The sequence below is a fragment of the Spea bombifrons genome, chromosome 2 (genome assembly GCF_027358695.1).
Source record: "Spea bombifrons isolate aSpeBom1 chromosome 2, aSpeBom1.2.pri, whole genome shotgun sequence".
Classification (NCBI taxonomy): domain Eukaryota; kingdom Metazoa; phylum Chordata; class Amphibia; order Anura; family Pelobatidae; genus Spea; species Spea bombifrons.
The window spans coordinates 38,049,962-38,075,274 of record NC_071088.1 but is presented as its reverse complement, the minus strand read 5'-3'; the positions used below and the strand labels follow the sequence as shown (position 1 = coordinate 38,075,274).

The 25,313-nt window shown below is 41.7% G+C and overlaps 1 protein-coding gene across 1 annotated transcript; it reads right to left on the bottom strand.

Annotated features, from left to right (window-relative positions):
• Nucleotides 1–22,550: 22,550 nt before the first annotated feature.
• Nucleotides 22,551–24,651, bottom strand: ADORA3 (adenosine A3 receptor). The gene is made up of 2 exons (XM_053457572.1): nt 24,302–24,651; nt 22,551–23,288 (listed from the first exon to the last, which is right to left on the bottom strand). Exons 1-2 carry the CDS (start codon nt 24,649–24,651, stop codon nt 22,658–22,660), a joined length of 981 nt encoding a protein of 326 aa, XP_053313547.1. The 3' UTR covers nt 22,551–22,657.
• Between the last annotated feature and the right edge of the window lie 662 nt (nt 24,652–25,313).

Genomic DNA, 25,313 nt, shown 5'->3' with positions numbered 1-25,313 from the left:
AGTGTTCATAGCACATAGTTAAAGGATGTCACCACCTACTGCTCAACAAACCCCAACAGACAAAAATCGATTTATTCTAAAAATATCGCTCATCGGAGAAAGATATGGCTGACAGACCTTTTTTTTTTTAAAAAAAAACCTAAATATACCAATTATACCTGAATGTGCTGTGTAATTATATTTTTATAGTAAAAAAAAATAATACATTTTATCTATTTCATGAAACTCCCATATCAAGGTCTACTTGGGAATTAAACCAAGCGTAGCATGACATAAATGTCCTGGGGCATGGCAATGTTATTTCAATGGTTTGTTCAGTATTTAGTACAGTGCAATTTCAATAAAAACAAAGATTGTTGTGAAAGTTAACTTTTATGAAAGTCAGTGAATGACTTCAAACTAGGAAACAGATGTTAAGTAAGACAGGAAGCTTGAATTGATGATAAACCTTTGCGCCAGCAGGACATGTCAGTGGCTTATTGACACTCTTCTTTTAATGTGGATTAGTTATTGTGTACCTAAAAAGTAATTAATTAAGTCTGAGTCACTTTGGAAATACTCTGTCGAAGAACGTGCGTCTCTCATTGCCCCATTTCACTTAAAGGCCTGTATGTGCATAATATAAGCAAAGTAGAGTCTTTTATAAGGTAGACGGTACCAAGAGAGCAATTTGTGAAGTGAAAACGCCATTTCAGGATACCTTTGCACCTCCTGCCCTCAGATGTCAGATTAAAAAAGACTACTGGTTGAGTATGCGTGTGTTCCAATTCCAATGCACCAGCCACCACTGTATATGAATTATTGCATCCTCCAATGGATTTGAATGGGCCTCTTATACTTGAATGGTATCTGTATACTTGTACATGGGGTGAGTTATTAATACTAAAAATAGTAGATTTATTGTTTTTATAAATATGCACTGCAAATAAGTAATAGCACAAATCATATTTTATTTGAATTTTTCATATTATATTCATATATTTTTTTCATAACAAAGTTGCAAGCTATAAACTTCATGGTCAAACTAGGCCAAACTGTGAATATAAATAAAGCAAAGTATATATATCCAGAAAGCTCACATCAGGGGTAATGAAACATAAGGTTTAAGTCCACCCCCCAGCATCAGGATATATGGATTATATGTCTCTCAAATGTTAGTTGAATGAAAGACAAAATATATTAAATATGAATTCGCAAAGTTTTTGGAATGAAACGATGTGCCATATAACATAAAATACTCCCAAATTATGAGCACAGAAAGCGTTTTCAAATTTGCACAGTTGAACCAGTTGATATAGGAGGATAACAGAGACGATTTTGGTGCCATCTTTTTGCCAACACCAAGGACTTAATTGTAGATGCAGGTACCTCCATGATACATGGGGCATGCTTGCACTTGCATTCTAAATGTGAAAAATCATGGCATGTTCCTGTGTGGGGCAACAAAGAGACATCTTGCTTGTGGCACTATTTGGTAGTGGGCTTTTCTCTGAGGAGCCTACCCATAAACACCAAAATAATCTGCACAAACTACGGTATATAGCGCTTGAAAACAGATTCCTAGAAGAAGTCTACTAAACTATTATCTAATTCAACTCCTGTCTTTCATTCACTGCACCCAGCTTTACAAATGTATCAATCAGCAATTTAGCGATGCGAGGGAGAGAACTGTGAAAGTTTGAGAGGAATAATCAAGCCTAAGGAAGAGAAGTTAATCATAATCATTGAATTGTATAAAATTTATTTGGTGTGTAGTGAATGGTAAAATGTAGGTTATCAGAAGTGTTTGATATCTCTTTTAATGTGGCATTGACCTCTAAAACAGAGGTTTTTGTTTTGTCTTTAAAGGTTTGACCTAGTTTGTTTTGCATGCAAAAGTATTTTTACCCTGGAAATAAAGCAATACTTTTTCCTACAATCAGATTAAAAGGCCATTTCCTTTGCATAGAATGCATGCAGAACAGAATTAATTCTCAGAGGAAGTTCTACGAATGAATGAGATGGAACACATATTCAAATCTATATTTAGCACCTAAAAATATTAAAAGTCTGCGGGGAAAAAATATTAAAAGCATCTTATCCTCAGATGACTGTATGCTGAATAGGTGTACATCTTAAATAAAGAATGTTGGGGTTTAACTAAATGTTCTGGTCTATTGAATATGGAATGTCAATGTGTAATACAAGGTTCAGAGTAGATGCAAAGTGTGTATACTAGCTTAGTATTTGAACACAAATTAGATGTTCTGAAAGATGCTGCCATCTAGTGTTGTAATAGAAACACAATACTAATCAAAAAGGTCAGACATTAAACTGTGTAAAGGAATAAAAAGAGAAAGAGAACAATTAGACTTGTGCACAAGGCCCCAAATCATTCTCTCTTTCTACAGAAATATGTTTCTACACTAAAGGGGAGCAGGAGTCTTAACGGGACCGGAGAACTGGTTGGTCACATACTGCTTCAACAACGAGACGTGGAAGGACCTAGGTCAGTGATGGGCAACCTTTTTGGCGTGGTGTGTCAAAAATCGGCAAAAAATCGAGCATAACTCGCGTGGTGTGTCACTTCGACAAAAAAACATAATTTTGCGCAATTTATAGTTTAAACTACAAAAATGTATGATTGCAATATATAATTGTATTTACTAAACCAAAAACAAATTATTTAACATACCTGCTTAGTAACTTCTTTGTTCATCAGTCGATTTCGTATGTTGCCCTTGATATTATTGAACTTGTTTGGGGTGCCGTGAACCAGGGCTGTGGAGTCGGCTGCTTCCAGCTCCACAGCCCTGCCGTGAACTGAGATAAGTGAGGGGGGGGGCGAATTCTTTAACTAACCTGCCAATTAGTGACTTTTTTGTTGCTGAATTTCATTGGCTAAATCTTCAATTGAAGGTTGGTATTTTGTACACTTCAGGCCCAAGCAAGCGCTACTAACCTCATCTGTCAATCTGTTTCTTTTGTTGGTTTTGATATTATTTAATGCTTAGAATAAGGTATCACAAAAGTACGTAGAAGGAAAAATTGTGAGTAAAGCTGTTGCTATATTTGTCAGGGTGCTAAAAGTGTCTGGTAGTCTGTTCCAGGCACTCCAAATTTCCTGTTCGTAGTGGCACTCATCTTTATTCTCCAAGCGGCCCCTTTCCAGATTCTCAAGCTTTGACCTCAAGTCGACAAACACCTGAGCCCAGATGCTGTCTTGAAATTCTGCAAGCTGCATCTCCAAATCATCTATTTGCATCCATTGGAAGCCATTTAATTCCAACCTATTGTAGACTACTACATCAGGATACTTAATTATTTTCATGGTCTGTTCTAGGCTTCTAAATTGACTAAATCTATCAGTAAACTGGTCAAGTAACGAGTCTAAAACATGCTGGTACTTCATATGCAAGAGTTCCACTTCATTTCGTACAGCTGCACTGGCCTTCTCAAAATGCTTTTGTACTCGAGGAAAATACTTATACGTTTTAGTTTCTACATCTCGCTTGAAAATTTTTACTTTACTTTCAAAAGCTTTTATGTATCCAAACATAACATCAATACTTTTGCCAAAACCTTGTAACTTTAAGTTCAGTTCATTAACATGAACAGAGAGATCTGTAAAAAACATCAGGGTGTTGGCCCACTTATCATCATTGAGCTGAGGAAAGTTTCCCAGATCCTTCTCTTCAAGAAATACCTTAATTTCTTCAAAGCACTCCACAAAGCGCTCAAGAACCTTGCCTCGGCTCAGCCATCTTACATTATTGTACATCAGCAGTCCACTGTAGGTGGAATCAACCTCCTGTAAAAGTGCTGAAAATTCTCGCTTGTGAAGGGGGCGAGCAGCTATTAAATTAACTATTTTTGTAACAACTGACATTAAGTCATTTAAGTCAGTGAATCCTGCCTTGGCACATAAAGCCTCCTGATGGATAATACAATGAAAAGGCACAATCGGATGTCCAATAGCTTCTGTAAACAATTTCACAAATCCAACTTTTTTCCCCACCATGTTTGGGGCACCATCTGTTGTCACTGACACAACTTTAGATATATCAATGCTTAGGTCGCAGAATGTTTGCATAACAACCTTACATATTTCGCTTCCTGATGTACTTGTTGGCACTGATACTAACTTTATCAACTCTTCTCTCATTGTGTGACCATTAGAATATCGACCAATAATGGCCAACTGAGCATGCGATGTGACATTAGTAGTTTCATCAAGAGAGATGGAAAAATATTTACAATTCCTTATGTCTCTCTTTAATTGATGTTGTACGTTTGTGTTCAGTCTCATTATTCGGTCTTTTATGATATTTCTACTGAGTGGTAACTCAGATATTCTCTTAATAATTGCATCTTTATTCTGCATATCGTGAAATAGAACTGGCGCACATCTAAGGCGAGTTAAAGGAGAGTTTCTTTAATAAATTCTCCCTCATTGAGCGCTTTTGCATGCTGAGCTATGGAGTGAGCAATGCTCAAACTTGCAGAGTTTAAATTTGTAGAGCCTTTTATAAATTTAAGGATGGAGTTAGATTGGCTCTTATAAAGGTGTAGCTTCCTGGAAATGTATTCCCTCCTTTCATCCTCACTTTTTTCCAAGAGCTGGGAATGATTAGTTTCAAAATGTCTATTTATATTCCACGTTCTGCTTACTACCGTTTCAGTACATAGAACACAAAATGATCTGCCATTTTTTTCTATAATGCCATACATCTCGCTCCATGTCTCTTGAAAGGGTCGGCACTGCTACTACCACTCCCTTTACTTAACCTTTGTTTTTTATTTTTTGGGTGCTCCATCAGTGGGCCAGTGACATCAGATAGAATTATAGATAGCTTGTTAAGCTAGTTAACCCCTAATTGGCTAACACAACCTCCCCCTCACTTATCTCAGTTATTGTGGGCAATTACAAGTCCATGGCACCCCAATAGTTGCTGCTAATGGCGCTCACAGTTCCCCCCGGCACTCCGCTGTTCCCTGCTGTGGTGCGGTCGTAACCGGAAGTCCCAGGAGTAGACTCTCTGTACCGGAGTTCAGGCCTACAGACAAAAGGGGTTGAAACTTTTATTACTACATGACTACAACTCCCAGCATGCCTGTATACAGCCTACGGCTCTGCAGCTACGCCAAATCTAAAACTCCCAGCATGTTGCACTTGACTATATAGTAGTATAGGTTATGGTGCAACATGCTTGGAGTTGTAGTTTTGTCTCAGCTGCACTGCTGCAGAGCCAAAACTACAATGCCCAGCATGATCTTATACAGCCTATGGCTCTGCAGCAGTTCAGCTGAGCCAAAACTACAACGCCCAGCATGCCCTGATAGGTTTGGGGTCTGCAGCAGACCCCAAACCTAAGTAGCATTATTGCTAATAATGATAATCTTTCCCCACTTTCCTTGACTGGAGAGAGGCGCGCACTGTTCCCGCGCTCCTCTCCTGCGGGTCCTCCCTAACGTCCTCGCCGTGCTGATGACGTATGTGCGCACGGCACGCACGCCTTACCAGCAGCCCCTGCGCTCAGAAAGGGGCTGTGCTTCACTGTCAGGCGCCGGCGGCAATACAGTAAGTGAGTGTGGGTGGGGGAGATCACACGTTTCGCCCCCCCCCGTTCCTCCAGCACAGATTTTTCATCCTCGGCGGCCGTGCAGGAGCCGAGGATGAATCGCATGAAATCCTGCGCGTGTCACCCCAAATGGCTACGCCTGTCAGCACTGACACGCGTGTCATAGGTTCGCCATCACTGACCTAGGTATTCTCATGGCAGGTGGCAGATCAAGGGACACCGTCACGTCGTTGAGCTTGGCACGGATGCGGAAAGGACCAATAAAACGGGGACCCAGAGATCTGGACGGCTGGCGCAAACGAATGTGTCGCGTAGACAACCATACTCGGAGGTATTGCCAATGCTTGTCCATGTCAGACACACGACAGTCGACTGCAGGCACCGAGAAGGAGGAACGGGAAGACGGAGGAGGCAACACGACAGGGTGATAGCCTAAGGCAGCAAAAAACGGGGTACAGCCGATGGACTCGTGAAGAGAACTGTTGTATGTCATCTCTGCGAGCAGGAGGAGAGAAGACCAGTTGTTTTGTCGTTCGTTGCAGAATATCCTCAGGTATTGTTTGAGAGTTTGGTTAGTTTTTTCAGTCTGTCCATTGGTCTGAGGGTGATATGCCGACGATAAATGGAGCTGTATGCCGAGTGTATGGCAGAGGTGTCTCCAGTAGCGAGATATGAACTGTGTACCTCGGTCAGACACCATGTGGAGAGGGAGTCCGTGAAGACGGACGATATGGTTGAGGAAGACGTCGGCCAGTTGCAGAGACGAAGGAAGGCGTGGTAAGGCGATGAAGTGCGCTTGTTTGGAGAAGCGGTCGACAACCACCAGAACGGTGGTGTTACCTTGCGACTTGGGTAGATCCACGATGAAGTCCATTGACACGTGTGTCCAGGGGACCGTGGGAATGGGAAGTGGATGGAAGAGACCTTGAGGACGCTTCCGAGAGGTTTTTTGGCATGCGCAGGTGTGACAGGCAGCAAGGTATGCTCGGATGTCTTTGGCAAGGGATGGCCACCAGAACGCTCTCCGTATGCGGTAGTCTGTCTTCCGAAAACCTGAGTGACCTGCGAGAAAGGACTTATGTCCCCAGTGAAGGACGTCCGTGCGGAGACTGGGAGGGATGAAAAGACGACCTAGAGGAGGACGTCCGGAAGACGGGATGGCCCCTTGGGACATGCGGATTTTACTCATCGTGCGGAGGGACAGTCCGGCGATGAGGCGTGTGGACGGTATGATGGGCTCGTCGGTTTGTTGGTCTCTGTGGCTGTCATGTTGTCTGGAAAGTGCATTGGCCTTGACGTTTTTGGAGCCCGGTCTGTAAGTGATATAGAAATTAAATCGGTTAAAAAACAGCGACCACCGTGCTTGTCGAGGACTTAACCTTTTGGTGCTCTCGATGTACAACAGGTTCTTGTGGTCAGTCATGACGACTACAGGTTGTTCCGTGCCTTCTAACAGGTGGCGCCACTCCTCGAACGCCATTTTGACGGCTAGGAGTTCGCGGTTCCCAACATCGTAGTTCCGTTTGGCCGCGGAGAAACCTTTAGAAAAGAAGGCACAGGGATGATATTTCGTGGTCTGGTCATGACGTTGCGATAACACTGCCCCTGCTCCGGTTTCGGAGGCATCAACCTCTAGGAGATACTGCTTGGAAGGATCCGGCCGCCGTAATATGGGGGCTGAGATGAAGGCTTGCTTGAGACGGTCGAACGCCTGTCGGGCGTGTGTGGTCCACAGCGATGGGTCAACTCCTTTTTTAGTCATAGCAGTGATTGGAGCGGCTATGGTAGCGTAATTTCTGATAAAGCGTCTGTAATAATTGGCAAAGCCCAGGAAACGCTGGATGGCTTTGAGTGTTTGTGGGAGGGGCCATGCGGTTATGGCCTCGAGTTTAGCAGGGTCCATGTGAAGACCTTCGGAGGAGACGATGTACCCAAGGAAGGGCAAACGGGTCTTCTCGAAGACGCATTTTTCGGCCTTGGCGTACAAACCGTTCTCCCGTAGCCTCTGCAGAACAGCCTTTAGGTGACGCCGCTGTGCGTCGAGCGTAGAGGAATAGACGAGGATGTCGTCCGGGTATACAATGACGTGGGACAAAAGCATATCTCTGAAGACTTCGTTAATGAAGGCCTGGAAGACCGCAGGAGCGTTGCACAACCCAAAGGGCATGACTCTATATTCATAGTGTCCGAAGCGGGTGTTGAAGGCCGTCTTCCACTCGTCCCCGGACTTAACGCGAATCAGATTGTAGGCACCCCTGAGATCCAGTTTGGTGAAATAGGTGGCTCCTTTCAAGAGGTTATATAGCTCTGTGATGAGGGGAAGCGGATACCGGTTCTTAATCGTGATACGGTTCAAACCCCTGTAATCAATACATGGCCTTAGGAACCCTTATTTCTTGGCCACGAAGAAAAATCCAGCCCCTACAGGTGAAGAGGATGGGCGAATGAAGCCTTTGTCTAGGCTTTCCTTGATGTATGTTTCAAGGGCTTTGTTCTCCGGTTCGGAGAGAGGGTACGTACGTCCCCTTGGTGGGTTGGAACCAGGTAACAGTTCGATGGCACAATCGTAGGGCCGATGGGGAGGTAGCTTCTCCGCAACCTTTTTGGAAAACACATCCAAGTAGTCCCAGTAGTGTTTTGGTACCAGGGTTCTGGGGTCTGTGGGTGTGATCTCAAGGACGAGATTGAGTCGGCGACAGGGCACGACACAAGATACGTGACACCGGTTGCTCCTTGCCAGTATGTCTCCTTTGTCCCAATCGATGTGAGGATTGTGCTGACGTAGCCAGGGATGTCCCAGGAAGTGGAGCATACATTGGTTGAGGAAACCACGGCACTCCTTCGGATCCCCAGAATATTTTTCGGGCAGAGGAAACCTTGCGACGGCCCCCGTGTCCTCGTGTGAGGTGTCTCTGCTATGAGGAGAACTCACGGTAGGTAGTGATGTCAAGGAACGCAGCAGGTCTGTCAAGGCGTCGACCTTTTGTTCCAGGGATTGAAGTTGAGCGGCCTGGGCGGCGAGACGCTGGTCCTGGAGTTCCTGACATGCATGCAGCCGTGCCATATCCGCGGGATCCATGTATGACCCGTTCAAAATTGTCACGGGGTCAGGTAGCAAAGGAGGATCCAACTATGCAGATATAAGGACGTAGCGTAGTCCAGAAAACAGTCCGATCAAAAGGGCAACGGCAAACAGCGTAGTCAAAACGTATCTGAGGTCGAGGCAGGCAGATAAGAGGCAAAACGGTATAACAGGTCCGAGGTCGAGGCAGGCAGATAAGAGGCAAAACGGTATAACGGGTCCAAGGTCAGGGCAGGCAGATCAGAATCGTAGTCAAAAGAGCAGGCAAAGGTCGGTACACGAGGCAAGATGAATATCACAAGGAACAGCACACCCCAAAAAGTAATATACTTTGAACGGGTACAGAGGAGACAACAAATGGCCTTTAAATAGGGAATTCGTACTCACAATGAGGCTGCGGTGTGCGTGGCGTGCGTCCCGTGACGTCATCGCGGCAGGCATCTGATCCGCGATCCCGGTGGTGAGAGGTGGTGACGCGCCCGAGCGATGACGTGCGCCGAGCGATGACGTGGAGGCAGGACTACCCTGCCAGCGTCCGGTCGCGGCGGCGGTGGAGCCGCGACCCCGCCGCGACCGTATGGCGTCATCGACGGACGCGTCGCAGCGATCCCCTGCTGTGTGTGCTGCGGCGGCGCGTGTGACGCTCAGCCGACGTCGGGTCGCGCGGGGGGCGGAGCCGCGACCCCGACGTGACCGCGCGGCGTCAGCGGCAGGACGGAGTGAGCTGCCGCGAGCACGCGAGGTAAGTGCCGCGGCGGCTCGCGTGACACAGGCAGACTGTTTCAGGAGAAGGGGTGGCGCAGGCAGACTGTTTCAGAGGAAGAGGTGGCACAGGCAGACTATTTCAGGAGCAGAGGTGGCACAGGCAGGCTGCTAAATGGCCAGCGATGGCACAGGGAGGCAGTTTTAAGGGCAATGTCAATGTCTGGCTTAGTGTATAATAATAGGGGTTATGCACTACCGTCAATGTCTGGTTCAGTGAAACAAATATTCTGGCCAACATCAATTTTTTTGTGTGTGGGGGGGGTGCCACATAAAGGATCCGCCCCAGGTGCCAAATACTCTAGGTATGCCCCTGTATGTAATATTTGGTTTAACCCTTTGAATGCTGGAGGGCTGGCAAAATATGGAGGATGGAACATTTTCAATGATTTTCACATCCTTTTGTTAAACCATGAGTACTAGGAAAAGTATTCAGTTTACCCATGAAGAAGTTTTTATTTTTTTCATTAGCTGCTGACTTAACAAGAATTTTGCATCATGAGACATGTGCCCAAAATACTCCAAACTATTACATATTGTTGTACTTTTTTATATGTTTCACATCCCCTGACTATATATGTATTAAATCTGTGTACATTTAAGTTGTTTTTTTGTAAATATGTACTAAAGTAACACAAAACTATATATATCTATATATATCTATATATATTTATATAGATATATATAGATATATATATATATACATAAAATTATAAGTGCTCAAAGTGTTGAACAGGTGAACCAAAAACATGTACCTCCTCATTTGGGCATATAACTACCCTTAAACACCAATATAACTACCACAAACTAAATGTCCCCTAAAACCAAACCCATTAAGGATTTCAAAAATGTTTTATAGGTCACTGATTTGTTATGGTTTAAGTGGGAATAGTAGTGCAGCTAACAGCGAGAAGCCTCTTTTTGGAATTATTTAGGTTATTTAACCAACACACACCTTCTCTGCAGTGCTTGGTAATTAAAGTTGCAGTTGTCAACTTGTAACTTATCTCTTAATTCACCAGGCACTTAAAACTTACTGGACTGTATATTTTGGAGAATGAACTTTGGCTTGAACTGTGACTACTGTTACCATGAATTGCACATTTTAACCATTCTTTGTATTAATTCACTTGTACCTTGTCTGAAACCAGCTTGCCTCGTGGCTTCCCTGTATAAGGAGTGTTCACAGCTTGTTTGCTGAATTTGGATAAAGAAGAAAGAACTGCAAAAAACCTGGAGGAAGAAAAGGACTGATGCACAACAATCATGGTCAAATGGATTACAATTGTGACTTGGCTCACCACTCTAAGGGGGCCTGAGTGACCACTTGTCTTTTAAGCTGCTAGCTGCTGGTTACTCCCAACAGTGTCTCTGCACCCTTTGTCCTTCCTGACATAAGCACAGGCCACAACCTCATATCACCTGCTTTGATGCTTTTTCATATTCTAGATGACAAGATCCCTAGTTATGGCTCTGACCAGTAGCGTACCTAGCGGGGGGCGGGGGGGGCGGTCCGCACCGGGTGCCGCTCATCAGGGGGGTGCCAACTTGCCGGCACCCGGCACCCCTCCAGAGACGGACAGTAATGTCCGCCGCTGGAGGAGCAGGCTCGCAAGAGAGCGGTATCGGAGGTCTTTAACAGACCTCCGGCTCCCTTGAGTGATTTTAAGCCGGTTCCCTTGAACCGGCTTAAAATCACTCAAAGGAGCCGGAGGTCTGTTAAAGACCTCCGATACTGCTCCCTTGCGATCCACGCGTCAACTGCTGCTGTGCAGAGGGCACTGTGGGCGCGGCTTCAGTGCCGCCGGGATCTGACAACAAACCCCGGCGGCACTGAAGCCGCGCCCACAGTGCCCTATGACCCGGAAGAAGACAGAAGAAGAGGAGCGAAGAGGAAGACTGCTGTAAAAAGAAAAGACTGCTGTAAGAAGAAAAGAAGTAGAAAAGAAGGTAGGAAATCATTAATTAAGACTGAGTGAGAGTGGATTGGTATGTGTGGAATCTGGATTGGTATATGTGTGGATTAGTATGTGTGGAATCTGTGGATTGGTATATGTGTGGATTGGTATATGTGTGGATTGGTATGTGTGGAATGTGTGGATTGGTATGTGTGGAATGTGTGGATTGGTATATGTGTGGATTAGTATGTGTGGAATCTGTGGATTGGTATGTGTGGAATCTGTGAATTGGTATGTGTGGTATGTGTGGAATCTGTGGATTGGTATGTGTGGAATCTGTGGATTGGTATGTGTGGAATCTGTGGATTGGTATGTGTGGAATCTGTGGATTGGTATGTGTGGAATCTGTGGATTGGTATGTGTGGATTGGTATGTGTGGAATCTGTGGATTGGTATGTGTGGAATCTGTGGATTGGTATGTGTGGAATCTGTGGATTGGTAAGTGTTGATTGGTAAATGTGTGAGAGTGATGGGTGTTATGCTGTACCATTTCCAATGTCTTTTTCATTATAATTATGCTCTAAAGTACATCATAACTCCCATCACTCTATACTGTTCCATACAGTGGCAGAGCTGGGAGACAGAGGCCTTGCACCCCCACCGCAGGGTGCTGGTCAGGTTCTATGTGGGCAATGTGGACGCTGGCTTTGGGGTGTGCAATCTGTGATCTATGCCTGTAATTTAGGGGGTTTTATCTATAACTTTAATGCTGAGTTTTTATGTGAATTCCAATTGATCTGTACCTGCAAAGCTGGGTTTGTGTGTTAATGTGTTGGTCTATATCTGCTATGCTATGTTTCTATACATTATTTATGTTTACCAGCAAATACAGGATGTCTTATTCAGTTGATCAATACCTGGGGTGCTGTTTCCATGTGTTGTTTATTTGATCTATACCTTCAGTGCTGAGTGATTTCCAGTTGATCTATACCTGCAATGCTGGGTTTGTGTGTTCTGTTGATTTATACCTGCAATGCTATGTTTCCATACATTATTTATGTATACCTGTAAATACAGGATATTTAACACGTGCTGTTTCCATGTGTTGTTTATTTGATCTATACCTGAACTACAGGGAGTAATTAAAAGAGAGTTGTGGTTTAGTGACGTAGGGGACAAATGGACTTTGGGGATGATTACGGGGAGAGGACCTCCCAATGTCACGGTGCAGTCAGAAGAAGGGAAGGCTGTACTGACTCTCACAGTCTTCCCCTGATCTGCAGTTGAGGGCAGTACAGCATAATCCCTATCACTATACATCGATCTAGACATTTACAATAATGCAGCATAACCCCTACCACTATATACTAAGCCAGACACTGAAGTGGTAGGCCTACACCACATCAATGGCTTTGTATATAGTGATATGGGTTATGCTGCATTATTGTAAATGTCAGGCTCAATGTATAGTGATATGGATTACGCTGCCCCACCGTCAATGTGTGCTCACTATAAAGTGATAGGTGTTATCCTGTATCACCGGCAATGTGGGCCTCAGTATAAAATAACAGTTATGTTGTACCACCGTCAGCGCGTGCCTCAGTATATAATGGAAACAGTTATGTTGTACTACTGTCAGCGCGTGTCTCAGTATATAATGATAGCAGTTGTGCTGCACAACTGTCAATGTCTGCCTCAGTGTATAATGATAGTTATGTTGTACTACTATAAGTGTCTAGCTCAGTATATAAAGATAGCGGTTATGCTGTACCACCATCAATATCTGGCTCAGTTATAGTGATAGGTGTTATGCTGTTCCACTGTAGTATCTGGCTCAGTGTATAGTGATAGGAGTTATGCTGTTTCACTGTAATGTTTGCCTCAATATATTATGAAATTACTTAAGCTGCACCACCGTGAATGTCTGTCTCAGTCTGTCTTGAACCGGCTTAAAATCACTCAAAGGAGCCGGAGGTCTGTTAAAGACCTCCGATACTGCTCCCTTGCGATCCACGCGTCAACTGCTGCTGTGCAGAGGGCACTGTGGGCGCGGCTTCAGTGCCGCCGGGATCTGACAACAAACCCCGGCGGCACTGAAGCCGCGCCCACAGTGCCCTATGACCCGGAAGAAGACAGAAGAAGAGGAGCGAAGAGGAAGACTGCTGTAAAAAGAAAAGACTGCTGTAAGAAGAAAAGAAGTAGAAAAGAAGGTAGGAAATCATTAATTAAGACTGAGTGAGAGTGGATTGGTATGTGTGGAATCTGGATTGGTATATGTGTGGATTAGTATGTGTGGAATCTGTGGATTGGTATATGTGTGGATTGGTATATGTGTGGATTGGTATGTGTGGAATGTGTGGATTGGTATGTGTGGAATGTGTGGATTGGTATATGTGTGGATTAGTATGTGTGGAATCTGTGGATTGGTATGTGTGGAATCTGTGAATTGGTATGTGTGGTATGTGTGGAATCTGTGGATTGGTATGTGTGGAATCTGTGGATTGGTATGTGTGGAATCTGTGGATTGGTATGTGTGGAATCTGTGGATTGGTATGTGTGGAATCTGTGGATTGGTATGTGTGGATTGGTATGTGTGGAATCTGTGGATTGGTATGTGTGGAATCTGTGGATTGGTATGTGTGGAATCTGTGGATTGGTAAGTGTTGATTGGTAAATGTGTGAGAGTGATGGGTGTTATGCTGTACCATTTCCAATGTCTTTTTCATTATAATTATGCTCTAAAGTACATCATAACTCCCATCACTCTATACTGTTCCATACAGTGGCAGAGCTGGGAGACAGAGGCCTTGCACCCCCACCGCAGGGTGCTGGTCAGGTTCTATGTGGGCAATGTGGACGCTGGCTTTGGGGTGTGCAATCTGTGATCTATGCCTGTAATTTAGGGGGTTTTATCTATAACTTTAATGCTGAGTTTTTATGTGAATTCCAATTGATCTGTACCTGCAAAGCTGGGTTTGTGTGTTAATGTGTTGGTCTATATCTGCTATGCTATGTTTCTATACATTATTTATGTTTACCAGCAAATACAGGATGTCTTATTCAGTTGATCAATACCTGGGGTGCTGTTTCCATGTGTTGTTTATTTGATCTATACCTTCAGTGCTGAGTGATTTCCAGTTGATCTATACCTGCAATGCTGGGTTTGTGTGTTCTGTTGATTTATACCTGCAATGCTATGTTTCCATACATTATTTATGTATACCTGTAAATACAGGATATTTAACACGTGCTGTTTCCATGTGTTGTTTATTTGATCTATACCTGAACTACAGGGAGTAATTAAAAGAGAGTTGTGGTTTAGTGACGTAGGGGACAAATGGACTTTGGGGATGATTACGGGGAGAGGACCTCCCAATGTCACGGTGCAGTCAGAAGAAGGGAAGGCTGTACTGACTCTCACAGTCTTCCCCTGATCTGCAGTTGAGGGCAGTACAGCATAATCCCTATCACTATACATCGATCTAGACATTTACAATAATGCAGCATAACCCCTACCACTATATACTAAGCCAGACACTGAAGTGGTAGGCCTACACCACATCAATGGCTTTGTATATAGTGATATGGGTTATGCTGCATTATTGTAAATGTCAGGCTCAATGTATAGTGATATGGATTACGCTGCCCCACCGTCAATGTGTGCTCACTATAAAGTGATAGGTGTTATCCTGTATCACCGGCAATGTGGGCCTCAGTATAAAATAACAGTTATGTTGTACCACCGTCAGCGCGTGCCTCAGTATATAATGGAAACAGTTATGTTGTACTACTGTCAGCGCGTGTCTCAGTATATAATGATAGCAGTTGTGCTGCACAACTGTCAATGTCTGCCTCAGTGTATAATGATAGTTATGTTGTACTACTATAAGTGTCTAGCTCAGTATATAAAGATAGCGGTTATGCTGTACCACCATCAATATCTGGCTCAGTTATAGTGATAGGTGTTATGCTGTTCCACTGTAGTATCTGGCTCAGTGTATAGTGATAGGAGTTATGCTGTTTCACTGTAATGTTTGCCTCAATATATTATGAAATTACTTAAGCTGCACCACCGTGAATGTCTGTCTCAGTATAGAGTGATAGGCATTATGCTGTACCACCGTCACTGCCTGGCTCAGTATATAGTGATAGGTGTCATGCTATACCACAGTCAGTGTCTGGTTCATATGGTATATATAATCATGAGTCGACATGGCAACACCACTATATATGCAAATGCTTAAATGAAAAGAGAACAATGTTATGGTGACTCCTGATTATAATATCAGAATTTTTTTTAGTTTATAGTGTCTTTAGCTGCTTAGCCAGTACTTAATTTGTAATGTTTGTCACTCATTTGCTAGGTCTTCTTAGAAACTTGTTGTGTTTGTTGTTTTTTTGGGGGGGGTTATTAAAGAAAGCACTATTATATGTTCAGTAAATGTTATTTAAACATATTTATTTTACTTATAAGTTATTAATTTATTTTTTCAGATTTCTTGTTGTTTACAGTTGACATACAGTTTACAAATTGGTGCAATAAATATTCTTGCCAACATAATTTTGTAGATGTCTTTACATTTGGGGGGGTGCCACTTACAGGATCCGCCCCGGGTGCCAAATACTCTAGGTACGCCCCTGGCTCTGACATTTGCAGCACTTGTGTAAAGGAAGTCTCTGCATTCCGGGGGTGGCATGCCCATGGGGACTCCCAATTCCAAGGTAGTCCACCAAACTCTTCCCCACCTAAGTCTTGCATGGGACACCAGCATTTTTTGTTAATAACTGACTGGGGGATCCACAAACCTTCTCTCAGAGGAAAGTATGCCTACACTAAGTTAGGCCCCATTCATTATTCATGTAGACCTGAAATTTGTAGATTTACTGACAGATCACAGGGAGGCTGGGGCTGCAGGGTACCTTAAGATTTGTTATAGGAACAGATTTGTCAAAAATGTACATGAATGTTCTATTTAATTCTTTCAATGCTAACAATGTATGTGGCTGTGGTATGGGTGCTATCTACCTAAAAAAAGTATACTGCCATCTGACGTGTAGTGTGATCAGTTCACTAGCAAAAATATCTAATCCCTTCAGAATGGACGTAAAGATTTCACACAGGTCCCTCACATCACATGTGTATGCCGCTGTGATGTGTTTATTTTACATCTAGCAAATATAAATTAACCTTTTCATTTTTTAAGGAACATGGTCCCATGGATGTTTTACTTTTAGGCTTCTGGAAACCACCCTTGATCACAGATCATGGATGAGTTTGTTAGTAATGGGAGGAAAGGGTGACAATGGCTGGTTTGTTAAAATAAATAGGTTTGATTTTCTGTAAAAAGTGCTTGACTTGAGAGAACATTATGTTTCAGATCCACTTTTTGATGTACAGTTCTGTTTTCCCCTTTATTTTACTTTCTCTTGTGACTCTGATGCAAACTTAGTTTTTTTACTGTTCTGTCATGATTTCCCAGTTCTTGCTTGGCTCTTCTGGTAAGACAGATAGGTGGCCATGCCTCCTGCCCTGCTGCCTCCTGCCTGTCCATGTTTTGGACATGTCTTAATTTAGATACATGATATGTTGTAGAGTGTGCAAGTGTTACAACAACAGATTCAGGCATGTCTGAGATACCAAGAAAGATAACCAAACATTATGCAGTGAATAGTCCTATTCTACAATTAAATATCAGAAGCATTATAAAAAAAACTTAATACCAAACGGGTTAAATAACGAATTTTCCCGCCACTTTTGAAACATTTATTGCAATATTGCTATATGTTGCTTTAGACACACTCAACATGTTTTAAACTTGAATATGCTTGGAACCTTATAAGTGCATCATATTGTTTTTAATATTTAACTAGCGTTCTTGATTTTAAATAATGTCATTAGGTGAACGTCTTTGGGAAATTATGGTTTCATTCTTATCAATATTGAAAAGAACATTTTCTATCATTATTGCACTTTTTTTTACCTGAATACCTATTTATGAGAATTTTATGTATGCATATCTATTAAATACATTTAAATGATTTTACTATGATGTAGGAGCGAATTTTATCTATTTTTCAAATTCTATTTTTTATATGCAACTATTTATAAGAATTTAATCATAATTATTAATGTACCTGAAGATCACTCAAGAAAAGTCTCTTTTTATATATGGTTTTTAATATACATTATTAAGGTAACAAACATGATTACGTTCATATTAAGGATTTACAAACAGATACCGTATTTGCTTGATCATTAGACGACCCTGATTATAAGATGACCCCCCAAAATTTGAATATTAATTTAGGAAAAAAAGGAAAAGCCTGAATATAAGACTACCCTATAAGAAAAAAGTTTTACTAGTAAATATTAATTTTATGGCAAGACAGGAGGCGTCATATTTGAGTGATTGCGTTCCCTATCACTCCAACTACACAGCCGCAGATTTCAACAGGACGCGGGAATCAAAAAGACTGTGAAGAAACGGGACGATTGACTTTTTATTCTACTCTGTATTCCTGGTTTTTATCTACAAACAAGTTGCATTAAATATACCATCTACGATCCCTAATCATTATTTGCTGACCTGAAAGGGTTAAATTTCGGGGGGGGCGGGGAGAGGCGTCCTGGTTCCGATACATGTGGAATATATGGGCTTGGGGAAGCCCCATCAAATGTAAGAGTCCAACGATTCTTTTCATTTTCAGTTTTTACATATTACACTATTTTTGTGCTCCTCTTTTTTGTATTTTGCATATGAGATCCAGATATTCTTGAGACATCTCTCTCTACAATTGTTTAGGTAGTATTCATTTATTCAATTTATTCACGCTGATTGGATGTGAAATAAGCGCAGTCACCTGGTGTTTTTTGTATGTTTATATCTATTGAAACAACAATGGGGTTTTGTTTCGTAGATTGACCTGCCGCACAAGATTTTTTATAATATCACAATTTTATTGATTTATCATCACCTTTTTGCGCACCTATTTCATTATAGTAATATGTTCACTTTGAAAAAATGATCTTCATTACATGCAAGGATGGACTGTTGCTAAGATCTTAAAGGATAAGAATATACTAGTGTCAGTGTTTGGTTTTAAATGGGTGTACAAGCTATTTATATGGCTATTTTACCAAGCCCAGATATTGTGGAAACCTTTTTTTTAGTTTATACCTGCTTTCCTTTGATGGACAAGGCATCTAAAAATTAACTGAAAGAGAAAACTAAATGCCACCCCTTCCCTCTAAACAGTACACCAAAAAAGGGGAATTAAATTCCAAAAGAAATTATTCACAAGAATGAAATGTACACGAATATTAAAACTTAATTTTAAATGAGGAATATCTAAAATCATGTGATGAGAGAAGTACTGAATTGCACTTTCCAAAGGGCTAAACCAATTGATTTCGAAATAAGTAAAACGTATTAAATTGTTGTGAAATTAATATATCAAAATTATGACTGAACTCACAAACTGATATTGGTAAAATTGGCTTCCATATACTAGTAGTATCTCAAAAATAAGTAAAGTAGTTGGGGCTCACCTGTATCTGTAATCTGTAATGACAGGCGATCTACCTAGACCTAGTTCAAATGTGTATATAAAGATGTCCTAAACTACTATAACTGCATTCTGTGATAACTGAGCTTTCCTAATGGGCGTTTAAACAAAAAACATAAACAAAACAAAAAAAAGCAGTAGAAAATAGCGAAACTGCAAGTGCTTAGTCTCCTCAGTGTTTTAAGAATCCAAACTTTAAAGCTCCGTGCCCCCATCCACATCTCATTGGATGGCAAGGGACTTGTCTAGAACGTCACCATCCTTCCATGGCAGCTTCCTCTTCGCCATCTAAGTTCCTTTATGTTTGTCTTCCTAAAACACAGCCCTGGTCACATCTACAAGATTATAAAATTAAAACGGACACTTAATATTTTAATACTTTAATCAAAATTATTGGGTTTTTTTTTATACACACACAAATATATAAATTTCTTCGAGAGTAAGTTTGCTATCTTATGTGGTTTTGCTAATGACATTAGACATGACATCACAAACAGCATACTCAATAACAGTGATGACATAAAAAGTACACCATCAGTGGCACTGAAAGTTACATTATGTGATATTATATTTAATTGTGGCTTATCTACACTGTTGTTGAACTTCAAGGAAAGTGTAATTGTGACAGATGGCTATCATGGGTACAGTTTCCCACCTTTTTTAAAATAAAATATAAATAGACTCAAATTGTAAGTATCAAGGCATGGCAGGTTCCAATCTAATTGCATGGCAGAAATGTTGGAAGGCTTCCCATCACTTACCCCCCACATCTCCACCCTCACCTGCCTCCATCAGCTGTGCCAACTGATGCTTTCAGCTCATCTGCCCTTTAACCCCCATGTACCCCCTTAACCCCCACCCTTAACTTCGATTTCAGAATCCTCAGTTCCCTTACTGCCTTCATCAGACATCTTCCACCCTACTCCAGCTACTTCAGACCCCAAATGCCACCTCAACCCCCATCTGCCCCTGACCTCTAAACTGCCCTCTTTAGCTGCTTCATCCCTTAAATGCCTTTGAAGATGCTTCAGCCTTCAACTGCCCTCTTTAGCCACCTCAAAACTGATCTTCCCCTTTGAGCCAACCCGACTGTCTCCTTCACCCTCATATGTCCCCTCACCCCAACTATGGCCTATGCCTCCCTTAGCACCCCCCTGCCCTCTTCAGTTTAGCACCTGTGTCAGGCACCACCAGGATTCAAACCTGCAACCCTGTGGATTCTAGGTAAATCACCTATCCGCTACTCCACCGGGTGGATCTTGTACTGCAGTGTCCTTCTGCCTCTCCTTGGACCATGCTGTTCCCTAATGCTCTTGAAACACCTGCCCCTCGTTTGGTCAATTTAGGCTTAATATAAACCAGGCATCAGCCTAGCCTCATTGCTAGAGCATTGTGTTCCTGGCCCTGTATACCGAGCTACTGCTTTGCTGCATTTGATCTGTCTCCTGTGTATGACTCTTGGCTTCGTCAACGATCCAGTTTTGTGTACCAGACCCCGGCGTGTTCCAGATGTACCTACCTGTCCAGCTGCTTCAAAGCCTTGTGTCCTGTCTGAGGGCTTCCTAGCCGCGTGCCCTGTCTGAGGGCTTCCTAGCCGTCTGCCCTACCAGTGGGCTTTCTAGCCGTCTGCCCTGCCAGTGGGCTTTCTAGCCGTCTGCCCTGCCAGTGGGCTTTCTAGCCGTCTGCCCTGCCAGTGGGCTTTCTAGCCGTCTGCCCTGCCAGTGGGCTTTCTAGCCGTCTGCCCTGCCAGTGGGCTTTCTAGCCGTCTGCCCTGCCAGTGGGCTTCCTAGCCGTCTGCCCTGCCAGTGGGCTTCAAGTTTCCTGCCTGTTTTTCTCCTGCTCTCTCCGAATACCTAAAGATGGAGCCTAAGAGAAAATCTAAAGCTAAAGTAGCGCACTGCCCTGAACTGGACACATCAGCTGGCTTACAGCCATGTTCTGAACCTGCCCCTGCATTGAGACTCCTACCTGATCCGGCACCGAGTGACCTGACAACCTGCCTTCTGACCCCTCGTATGCATCCTTAACTCCATCTGCTCTCTGACCTCTATATACCCTCTCACCCTTAACTGCCTTTCAGGCTCCTTAGTCACCTTTGACTTTTGAGGGCACTACATGTGGAGAGTTAGGGAGATAAGGGGGAGGTAGGGGGGCTGCTGCAGCATGCCTACTAAATCAGATTAAGAAAATAACCCAAATATCCCCATTGCCAAAACAGTGATTGCAGCTCTCTTGTGCTGCAGGGGTTTATGAATCTTTACCACTCGACAGGGGTAGATTTACTAGCTTTAAAAATGATTTTGGTGGCAATCCTTCCACAGGATTTAGCTGTAGATCTGATGGAAGTTGATATGGAAAATGTCATGACTGCCGTGACCCAGGAGCGCACACTGCAGGAGTTCCTTGCTTTGAGACACATAGCAAAGGGTTGACCCCCAAGGCAGAAATTAGTCATACAAATCAGGAGTCAAAAATAAACTTCAGAAACCAATATAACAACAACAATAGCAGGACCACACTAGGGTGCCTCTGTACGGCAGTTCTGGATTTTGAAATCCTGCCTCACCCTTAGCCGCATTTAACAGGTGCACCAACTACTGCGCGTCTCTGGTCCTCAAGCTTCCCAGCAGGACCCTACAGCACTGTTGGGTAGATTCATGCTGCACAGAGACCTTGCTTCTGCTAGGTTAAACTGCCGGTAGCGGGTCTCAGCAGCATGTGTGTGGGTTTTGTTTTCCTGTAGTTTGGTTCTCAGAAACTACCCAACAGAATCTGACCATTATTCCAGTATTTTAGGCAAGTTGACTGCTGCTGTCAAAAGTTATGGACAAAGGAAGAATAAATAGAGCTTTCATTCAAAATTATCTGTTGAAAGCACTACCATGCTTGGTCTTACTGGAAACACAAACTCATCTACAGTACTATTTCTATTCAGAATGGACTTAAATTGTTTGAGACAAATAAAGAAGCAAACTTGTTGATGTTTAAAAACCTTTTCTTTTAACATTCTCGTCAAAGAAGCAAAACATATAATGGTGTGTCTCTGCAGATGCCATAGGTTGATGATTCACGCTGCCCCAACATACATCTATAATAGGAAATACTATATCTGCAACACAAAAAAGTAGTCAAGCTCATATATAAAACTGGTTTAATTTATTTGAAATATTTAAAAAAGTAATACACAAATGCTTTTTTACAGTTATAAATAATGGTAATGTCATTTCTAATACATTCAGTTTAAATGCTATTGTTAGAGATTAAATAAAAAAAAAAACCCTATTAGAAATTTTTATACGCATCCTTCTTCTAATTATGGACATAAAGAGTTAATCCTGGGACTGACTCTTTTATCCCTACTCCCGGACCATCCTGTTGTCTTTTTCTGGGTGGTGAGTATTATATAAAGCAATCATCATTTAAAATGAATATTATGTGATTCACCAAGAACTTTAGTGCAGTAGGCAATCTTCTACATGTACTTCTAGTAAGAAATCTAGTGACAGCTGTCCTTGTTACATTAGAAATCTTGCCTGTTGCCTAACCAGGATATATATGGGGTAGCCCTGCACCCTGAATTGCAGGCACCTACTATGTGTGCCTGTGCTTAGACTATTGTAGTCTTTAACACCGTACTGCATCAGTCCTTTCAGCATTTGTCTCTCTCGCTATATAAATCAAATACACAAATTCTACATTTTTACAGTTTTATTATTTGTATTTTACTTTTGATTGTAAGATAACACAATAATGGTCACCACATTCTATTCTACTAAAAAAAAGTCTTACTATTGACATATTTCATCTAAGGTGTGTTCCCCACTTCCACTTTCATTCAACACAGCTCTGCGTAGAATGTATGTTTTTATAATTCTGATATAAGTGTCCTTAAACTTTTGGATTTTGAATGCATATATGATCGGATTCATAGCTGAGTTACTATGGGAGAGCAAGATAGTAAGATGAAGGATAGACTGGAATGCACTTGACTTTAGAACTTCTGGTATGAAGAAGGATATGCAGTTTTGGATGGACAAAGGTAGCCAACTCAATGCAAATATAAACAAGATAAGGGCTAGTGATTTTGCTGTCTTTTGTTCCTTGCCATAAAATACACCCTTCCCAGTGGTTTTTGATGTAGTCTGTTTAAGTTGTTTTCTAATAAGGTAGAAAATCTCAATGTACAAAACCAGCATAATCATCAAGGGGAGAAATACCCATCCAATCGTGTTAAAGTAAACTATAAATTCCATACTCATGACACTGGTAAACGTGCAATTCAAGTAGTTCATTTGTTCTTCCTCTAAGTTGGAACTGTTGTTCCATCCAAACATAGGGACCAACCCCATCAGAAAAGATACAATCCAGACACATACAATGGACAAATAGATTTGTTGAGATGTGATCATGGTTTTATACCTGTTTAGAAAAGGAAAGGAGCCTTGTTAATTTTAATATGAAAAAAATGAAAGCAAAAAGTAACATTTTTTGTTAGACTGGTGCATTCGGATTTATATTAACTGCAAATTTCTCTATTCTATCTTCAATCTGCTGTCTTCTTTTTTGTCCTCATCTCTGCAGACATAACTCAGCAGGAACTTCCGCCATAATGTAGGGGATAGATGCTCCAGTTTTTATTTTATGCTTAAAATAAAAACTGGGGAATGGAAAGCAATTGTCTTTAACACTTAGCTTGACTAACCACTCAACTTTTTAGTCAATGGATCCAAGCGATGCTATTAGGTTCATTATTTATTGATGCATTCCTAACCATATCTGAACTGTTATATTTAAACAGTAAATAAGTAAACAAATAAGCAAGCACAAAATGAAACTAGATCATTTATTTTGTATTTGCATAACAGCTGGTAGCTCTCTTTAAAGTGAGTTGCTGCAACACCAAATTAACCAATCATTTCATAGTTTAGTTTAATTGTTGAAGGAAAATTCTATTCTAAAACAGTTCAGAACCAATATATACATTGTTTGAAATGTTCTTTTCTTACTCTACCTTTCTGATGATGTCCTGCCTAAAGTATGTATGATGGTCCATCAAGAGTTCTTTATTTGCTAAATTTAGATAGTTCAAATAGTTAATTTAGAACATATTTCCTGGTGACACAATTACACCTCCATTAACTGTAAATTAAAAAAAAATATGAAAACTCCATTATGCCTCAATGTCCTATATAGGTAGATTGGATAGAAATGTTTTTAGTAAAAAGAATATACATTTGGACAGGGTTTAACAACTGATATTGTCTTATTCTATGTAATTAAATAGTTTGACTGCCATAAATTACAAAATATTTTTGAGGTAAATACCAGAGATAGATTGTTTCCCTTTCAATTGTGTTCACACCCTCTCCTCTTAGGTTTAATTAATACTGCAACAGTATAAAAAAATATTAAAAACTCACAGAAAGGCTTACCTGATTGGTATCTTTATCCTCAAGTACCTGTCAATAGCTATAGCGAGCAGGCACAGGATGGATGCGTTAGTCAGAATTATGACCAGGCAACACATAAACAAGCAGGCATGGAAATGTTGCTGTACTCCCAGACTCAGAATAATGGACAGAGGCACAACTAAAAGTCCCACCGCCAGGTCAGCAAACGCCAAAGAAACGATGAAGTAAAAAGTTGTGTTCTGAAGACCTGGGTTCAGTTTCACTGCCCAGATTACCATAATGTTTCCCAGAACAGACGCTATCCCAATGATAGTTTCTACCGCAATGTAGATTCTGCCATAATTTTCAAAATCTGTGGTTCCATTAGCCATAGCTTAAGATACGGGTAAGCAGAAAGAAGTGCAGTAACAAATGTAAAAAAAATATAATAATATGGAACCTGCACTTTGCTCATTGCATGGGTTCCTCAAATGACACTTGTAAATGCAGTTGCTGTCTTTAAAGTTGAACACAATTGTTGGTCAATTCCTGCTACACATTTACTCACTGATCAAGGGTGCTAGCTGTTCTTATATGAGCATGACCTTGGCAGAAGTAAAATAATATATTTTTGGAGAAGTTACTTCTTTTTTATGTATATTTAGGGAAGTACCATGACCAATTTGGTAGAAGCTAATACTTCCTTTTTCATTCAGTAAAAAAAAACAAAAAACATAAAATACAGTTTAGAAGTTGTAAACACTACAAATATGTTTCAAGACGTGATAGTATTTAATTAGACTTGTGCATTCAAATTCGCCCCCAAAAAATGAAGCAAACTGCTCTGAATTTTAGTTTGGACTTCCTTGGTGCATTCACCAGGGGCATAATTAGGAACCCATACACATACAGATTCATGTTAACACACTTATACATTAGCATTCATGCTCACATAAACTTATACAGAGACCTTCATGCTCACATACACATACCGAAAACTCACCCCTGGACGCACTGATCGCCGAAGAGTGACCATAAGAGCCATAACGAAAGG

Coding starts and splice junctions, on each gene's coding strand:
- ADORA3 (XM_053457572.1), bottom strand. CDS start 24,651: ATGGCTAATGGAACCACAGATTTTGAAAATTATGGCAGAATCTACATT. Junction 23,289..24,301: donor AGGATAAAGATACCAATCAG/GTAAGCCTTTCT, acceptor TTTTCTAAACAG/GTATAAAACCATGATCACAT.